At 43.2% G+C, this 6,533-nt stretch overlaps 3 protein-coding genes across 11 annotated transcripts in view; 1 reads left to right on the forward strand and 2 right to left on the reverse strand.

Annotated features, from left to right (window-relative positions):
- LOC109543412 (poly(U)-binding-splicing factor half pint) overlaps nucleotides 1-3,450 on the reverse strand; it is a 6,964-nt gene extending 3,514 nt beyond the window's left edge. For 4 of the 8 annotated variants that reach the window (XM_048661338.1, XM_048661336.1, XM_048661334.1 and 1 more), the window contains exons 1-7: nucleotides 3,144-3,450; nucleotides 2,801-3,086; nucleotides 1,602-1,655; nucleotides 1,387-1,547; nucleotides 1,282-1,328; nucleotides 972-1,093; nucleotides 784-881 (exon numbers count right to left, since the gene is read on the reverse strand). In XM_048661338.1, coding sequence (XP_048517295.1) covers nucleotides 784-881; nucleotides 972-1,093; nucleotides 1,282-1,328; nucleotides 1,387-1,547; nucleotides 1,602-1,655; nucleotides 2,801-3,086; nucleotides 3,144-3,233 — 858 coding nt within the window. In that variant the 5' untranslated portion in view covers nucleotides 3,234-3,450. Of the gene's footprint in view, nucleotides 1-783; nucleotides 882-971; nucleotides 1,094-1,281; nucleotides 1,329-1,386; nucleotides 1,548-1,601; nucleotides 1,656-2,605; nucleotides 3,087-3,143 lie in introns of those variants that run through there. The other 4 variants (XM_048661339.1, XM_048661337.1, XM_048661341.1 and 1 more) reach the window with 3 other exon arrangements.
- On the forward strand, nucleotides 3,439-5,806 carry LOC109543447 (cytochrome b5). 2 transcript variants are annotated; one of them, XM_019913169.2, is made up of 3 exons: nucleotides 3,439-3,844; nucleotides 5,111-5,313; nucleotides 5,423-5,806. In XM_019913169.2, the coding sequence occupies exons 1-3, from the start codon at nucleotides 3,737-3,739 to the stop codon at nucleotides 5,499-5,501; spliced, it is 390 nt and encodes a 129-aa protein (XP_019768728.1). In that variant the 5' UTR covers nucleotides 3,439-3,736; the 3' UTR covers nucleotides 5,502-5,806. The 2 variants fall into 2 exon arrangements, with proteins under 2 accessions (XP_019768728.1, XP_019768727.1); XM_019913168.2 differs by lacking the exon at nucleotides 3,439-3,844 and adding an exon at nucleotides 4,320-4,672.
- Nucleotides 5,787-6,512, reverse strand: LOC109543432. The gene has a single exon (XM_019913145.2). The coding sequence runs from the start codon at nucleotides 6,510-6,512 to the stop codon at nucleotides 5,787-5,789; it is 726 nt and encodes a 241-aa protein (XP_019768704.1).
- Between the last annotated feature and the right edge of the window lie 21 nt (nucleotides 6,513-6,533).

Genomic DNA, 6,533 nt, shown 5'->3' on the forward strand with positions numbered 1-6,533 from the left:
CATTTGAAATAAGCAACTTTTTGAGGTTTAAAAACATGCAAGTTTAGAGGCTAATTGCGCGGTTTAGAAGTATTTCCTTATAATTTAAAACATATGTACACGTAGATCATGATGTTCTGTTAGAATCGCTGAAAACTGTTTTCCAAAATTCGCAGCGAGTAGTGTACAGCATCGATTTCTGTGGAACCCAGTAGCTGTCAAAACTTTCACATTTTTACGAATAACTCGGAAATCGTAAATTTTTCAGGTAAAACGGTTGAAACAAACATAAATTAAAATTGAACGGCCAATCTGAAAATAACAAAAAAAAGGGGGGGTTTCATTAAAAAAAACCAGAGTTGGTAACTACCACACGTTTATGATGCACCCTGTATATTGGAAAGTAATTTTAGAATGTGGACCTTTTAAACGTGAAAAACTTTCGTTGGACGAATTTTCTTGTAAACTTCATATTTACTGAGATATCGCACTTTGACGCACTAATGAGCAACCCTGTATAATAGGTCAAGGCTTGTCTTTATTTCCCTTCATGGTGAATTGAGTGTCGATAAAGTTGGTGCTAAACACAAACCTTGGCCAGAATAGAGCCTCCCAAATACTGTTGCTGACTATTTAGTAAAGCCTGATCGTTCAGAAACCATGTGTAAAGAGCAAGTCCGTTCAGAGGGAGGCTCTATTAGAGAATGTTTGGCCGACTTGAGCCATCAAAGTGCAAAATAGTGGGCAATGGGTAAAGTCGGCCCCTAACCAAATAATAAAGGAAGATAAAAACTGAACACGAACATTTACCTTGATGTTCCGCCCTCCGATCATCACCCCATTCATCTGTTCGAGTGCCAATTGTGCAGCCTCTGGGATTTCGTATTCAACAAAAGCAAAACCTAAAAATCGAAAAAATCAATTAAAAAACTGGTAAATTTTTTCGGAGCTTTAGTGTCGGGACCGTTTCAATCTATAGGAAAGTGGCTTACCTTTATGCTTTTGAGTAACCGGATCCCAGGACATATTAATAGACTTTATCGGACCGAAGGGCAGGAACGATTGCCGAATGGTGTCCTCCTTGAGCTCGAAGCTGATTGATCCCACGTAGACTCTAAAAAGTGCATTTTTTTTAATCAGTCGCGCGAATTTACGGTTGTGGCTGTGTAGTGAGCGGAATAATCAGATCTTATCAGCAAACAATCACTGATGGAAGCCTCAATGGGCCTCGACAACTTTTGAGAAAATGTGGCATCATTTGAAATGGCCCCAGTGGAAAAAACAAAGTTATCGATTACTCACCTGCACATTAGAACGAGAACCTGATGGCGCTGAAAAGTTTTGTTTTTCTACAAATAAAACAGTGATTAAAATAAACGTTAAAACCCATCATGGGGCAGTTCTAACCTGTTGCTGATAGGCGATGGTTTGTTTCATCAAAACCATTCGTATGCTTTGCTCCATGGCGTATTTTTTCGCTTTGGCCACCGCATCAGCTTGATCTGAGGACAGTTTGGGCAGAACACCGCCTAAAATGCCGGCCACTGAATTGCTAATAGCGCCAGGACCTAAAAAATCATCGGGTTTAAACACATGAAACTTGGGAGTTGATGAAGTTTTACCTGTAACAACCTCCTCAGTCTGGTTCAGATCAGAAATATATTCGACGCCGTCACCTAAAACAAACAAGCCGGTGAAAAAGTGGCAAAAACACTGCAATGAATGGTTTTGCTGGACATTTGCAAAGCAACTTCCCCAATTGAAAGTTTTGAACGGTTTTTGGGCTTTTACCCGATAAAACTCTACTAGTTGCTTTTCCAATGACCCAGAATAATACTGTTTAAGTGATCAGGCTGCACCAGCAACGACTAGACTTTGAGCGCAATGAAACCGTTCTCATCTGCTCAGTTAGGATCGTTATTATTATTCACCTCAAAGGGCAAGCCGTTATCGTTGCAACCGAACGCAATAATGCTGCTACAAGTATTCAATAATGATTACATTATGATCAGTCTCCAATAAAACCATGGGTCGTTCAAACGATAAAAACTACTGTTAGAAATGAGCGTCGCAGATATGCGCCAACCGTCTAAAATAATAAAAAAATCAAACATTCTCAATAATACACATATTGGGGCTCTTCCGAGCAAGGGAATAGATCAGTCCTTATGAAAACTGGACACTGTTCACGCAATATTAATATGAGTGTGTGAGTAAAATAAAACAGCGAAAAAGGAACATCAAAGCGGCACGACGTCCATCCGATGAGCCGCATTCAGCTAGATTATCAAACAACGTGTATATCGCATCTGGAAGCACAAAAAAACAATAGATATGTCTAAGATAACCGAGGAACACAAGGCTTAGTTATATCATTGATTTTGACTGGTTAAAAAGGGGCCAGGGGCGAACAGGGATGATTGCCTCCAGTTCATAAATTAAAGCGCATGGGAAGTACTTCTGAACTTCAGACAGAGTCTGGAGTAAACAAGCAGATCCCTGCGAATGTACAGTAGACAATCACAAAATTCCTCATCAGTTTTCAAGCACCCTGAGGCGCTCACCCGTATTCACCCCCAACCAAAGGCAGTTTTAATTTTTTCATTGTTGTTGTTGCATTTCCTACCATGTAACCGACGGTTACACATTTGCCTGGACTTAGACTCCACAATAGGGCTCTATCTAGAGGGGCTGAACGATTCTGTCCTCCTTATTCTGGAACATCTCAATCAGACAGAGAGAAAATTAGTATTCGACGCCCTGTGTAGCCAACGATGTTTTCAAACAAATGCACGCACCTGTCGGGTCTGGAATAACTTACCATCTAGTTTAGGCGACTTGGCGGGCGGCTCCTCGGTGCCAGGGGCTGGCGGATCGTCGTATTGGGGCTCGGCCTCGAGCTCGAGCTCTACAGGAGGTGGTGGAACGGGTGAAGCCACCGACGCTTGATGGGGCAGTATTGAACAAGCCGCTAGAGGCATCTGGGGCGGCATGGGTGGCAATGGGGGCTGCATGAGCCCCATTCCCGCCGGTTGTGCCATCATGAGGTGCGCGGGAAAGGGCGGCATGTGCGGCGGGGGCGCCATGTGTGGAGGCGGCATCATTGGCTGCAACACACCACATTGACACTCTCCATCGGAAAACTGCACGTTTTGGGGACTTACCAGGCTCGGTGATCCTGATGGCATCATGGTTGCAGGTACGGTTGGCTGTTGCAACTGAGTATACTTTTGCTGTTGAAAGCTAGTCATCATTGTACATTACACGCACACATAAGGAAGCCCTTTTACACGAAAATGTCGATTTCCTGCATTTTAGGGCGTGTAAGTTTACGTAGAAAATGGCCGTCGCGTCTACCAGCATGCATGTCAATCGGACAGTTGGCACAAGCTGGAACGTCTTCCAGTTGCGCATAACCCACCAATCGCGTTGGTTTCAGCACCACCCCTGGCCGATGAGGACAGTAGTGCATGGTGGAGGTTTTAGCTAGCTTCGGGCTGTTGCACCCAGATGGCAGTAGTCGCATGGAAATGAACCAAGAGATTCTCATTTTATTTTTTGCCCTTTAATATTATTTTACTGCTGTTTTAGTTGCAATATAATTAGGCTTTCTTAGCGAGAAATTAGCGTCAAATAGACACTAATGTCAGTCAGTAGTCAGTTGTCAATGTCCGACGTCAGGTCACAGTGCGGCTTTCATAAAATTGTGGAGTGTTTAGTGGTTTTTCCGGCATTTTCCGAATAAAATCCCTTGAAAATGAGCAAAGAGCTGAGTTTCGAGGAAATCAAGCAGCACAACGACCGGCAGAGCACATGGTTTGTGATCAACAACGATGTATATGACGTGACTACGTTCCTTAACGAGGCAAGTGAGCACCGATCTCATTGCTGTTTTACTATAAACATCTCATTATCTTATTAAATAATAATGGTTCGAAACGTTTTATCAGAGCTGATAAGTTGCTAAATTATCACGACGGAGTTGTTTACGTGTATTACTATTTCACTCTAGTGGATTTATTGGTGGATGCGCGTAGAATTATTAATCGCTGTTACTAACTAGAGTAGTACATATGCAACTGATAAAATAAAATGCGCAATAGTATTTTGCTCTTTTCCATTTAATTGCAAGAGAGGTAAATGCGCCCCAAAAGCCCTTTTGTTGCTTGAAGCTTCAATTCGAGTATTGTTTTTTCCGTGCGTTCAATTCTTCTGACTGCATGGCTCGCAACAGAGACGGTAAAAATCAACGAAAGTTTTCAGGTCCTATCAAGTATTTTTGTTGTTGATAAAATTGAAACATTGAAGCTGCAATAGTTATCAGCGGATAGATGCCCTCGCCTCGCGAATATTCCAACAGTGAGAATTTTGCTTAATCATTGAACGATTAAGGAATGACTAGAGGAAAAACTAGTACCATTGCGCACTACTCGCTCGGTACGCTGTGCAGTTTAATTCGATAGGAAAGCACCACGTCATTTGGTACTTTGATCCTATTTAGAGGCAGCCGATAGTCGGTACTGCCAGTTCTAGAGTAGCGTTTGCTTCGCGGACAGTGATTTCGACAAGCAACCAACCAACGAAAATGGTTAAAGAATACACCATTGCTCAAGTGAAAGAGCACAACTCCAAGAAAGATGTCTGGATCCTGATTGGCAATGATATTTACGATGTGACTCCCTTTCTGAATGAGGTAACGTTGCTGCCAATTTTTCGTACTCTGCCCTTAGGCAGGCGTTCTTCCTTGATCATTCCTTGATCCCGAAAAAGTCTGCAAAGGGCACGTGGATTTATTCATTGGAAAAAACCCTTAATTGGAAAGCAAACATTTATTGAAGTGGCGCGATAAGAGCCTGCAGGGTTTTCTGGGTTCGCTGATAAGACGGCAAGAAGAACGAGATTACCTCAGATAAACTGTTTATTTGCGCTCCTTCACAAATATCTGAATTATTAGATAAGAAAGGTCAGCGGTGACCTAATAATTCAGGGCTTCTATTGACTGCATGTTTGTGACCGCGTTTAATGTCATACATTAAGCGCCAATTGGTAGTAATTTTTTTAAGTGGCAGGTTTGACTTGAAGGTTCTTCGCATTGACTTTTGATTAATGGGGGGTTTGTCCGTTTTTGCAGCACCCCGGTGGAGAGGAAGTGCTGCTGGAGCACGCCGGAAAAAATGCAACGGAAGCCTTCGAAGATGTGGGCCATTCGACTGATGCTCGCGAAAGAATGGACGAGTTCAAAGTCGGTACTCTGGTAGCCGCAGAACGGACCGCTGATATTCCCAAGAAAAACACCACTGAGTGGTCAGTGCCAGCACCCGATGCTACTGAAAGGTATGAGCCAGTTTCTAGTTTTTGTCTTAAAAAAAGGCAGAATTTCCTCTGTTTTTAAGCCATATAGAGCGTAGACAGTTTTGTTTGATTAATGGGCGCAATGTTTCAGCTCTTTGAAGTCCTGGATCATTCCCGTCGCTATAGGATTAGTCGCAACAGTGGCTTACCGTCTCTATTTCATGTCGTAAGCGCTAGCGCCACCCCCAACCACATTGAAATTGCATTTAAGGGTACATAGGGACGAAACTTAGGAACATAAACACGTGGCATTTTCAATGCCTAATTCTAATTAGCGTCGTTTATTATTAATGTAGCCTACTTTTTTAATTTATTGTTTGATTGTTAACACCCCTATTGGATATTAATCGTCACTCGGTCAGAGGAACGAAAAAAAAATGACTAACATGTATGGGATCGTCGTATAAAGTGTATATTTTGAAACAAGCTAGATTAAAGCCACTATGAGAACCTTCCTAGTGAAACTCCAGATCAATATCCGCTTTAAATTTCCTGTTTCTTCCCCAATCCGTTACCGTGGCCAACTTTTCCCGAGCAATTTGTATAGTGTAGTCGATGTGGGCGCTCCTTGATTGGTAGTCGCCGGAGCGCCCAAACATCAGTACCACATTGAGACCTTTGACTTTCTCGAAAAGTTCATTTACAATCTGGATGGAGTGGCGTTTGAAGCTCAGCATGGGCTTGCTGGACTCAAACCGCCTGGTCCAGTACTGGGACAGGCTGTTGTCCAGAATCACCAAACTGGGACTGTCCAGGTGGCGGATGATGTTTTCCAGGTTGTAAAACGTTATTTCGAGCTGATCGGCTGTGTAACAGTTGAGCAGCACTAGTCTGGACATAGCCTGTTCCACTACGGCAGTTTTCTGGCTGCATTGCCGAAGCTTTTTCTCCATGAACTTGATGAGTTTGAAGATATTGAGCTGCGCTTCGGTGTTGAAGAAAATCACCTGGGACTGCTTGAATTCGGGGTGCAGACTCGAAGGGAGCACGGCTTTGGCGATAACATCAGCAAACCAATCGGTTGGGTCGGTTTCCTTGCTAAATACGACCTCAACCACTTGGTTACCGAAGGGGCCCCCATCGGGAAACAATTTGGGGTAAATCCCGTCAAGGGCGTGAGCGCTTTCGGTCTGGATGCGGGAAAAAAGCTGTACTCCCGATTCGATGTTCACCTCCTGCATTTGAGCTGGAAATTTTTCACT

The sequence above is a fragment of the Dendroctonus ponderosae genome, unplaced genomic scaffold (assembly GCF_020466585.1).
Source record: "Dendroctonus ponderosae isolate FM_Combo_2020 unplaced genomic scaffold, Dpon_F_20191213v2 Dpon_F_20191213_1, whole genome shotgun sequence".
NCBI classification, from domain to species: domain Eukaryota; kingdom Metazoa; phylum Arthropoda; class Insecta; order Coleoptera; family Curculionidae; genus Dendroctonus; species Dendroctonus ponderosae.

Bases quoted from the DNA above. Each gene is read 5' to 3' on its own strand.
- LOC109543447 (XM_019913169.2), top strand. From the start codon at position 3,737: ATGAGCAAAGAGCTGAGTTTCGAGGAAATCAAGCAGCACAACGACCGG. The intron at 3,845-5,110 runs GCAAGTGAGCAC...CCGTTTTTGCAG, and splicing joins TGACTACGTTCCTTAACGAG to CACCCCGGTGGAGAGGAAGT. The intron at 5,314-5,422 runs GTATGAGCCAGT...GCAATGTTTCAG, and splicing joins GCACCCGATGCTACTGAAAG to CTCTTTGAAGTCCTGGATCA.
- LOC109543432 (XM_019913145.2), bottom strand. From the start codon at position 6,512: ATGCAGGAGGTGAACATCGAATCGGGAGTACAGCTTTTTTCCCGCATC.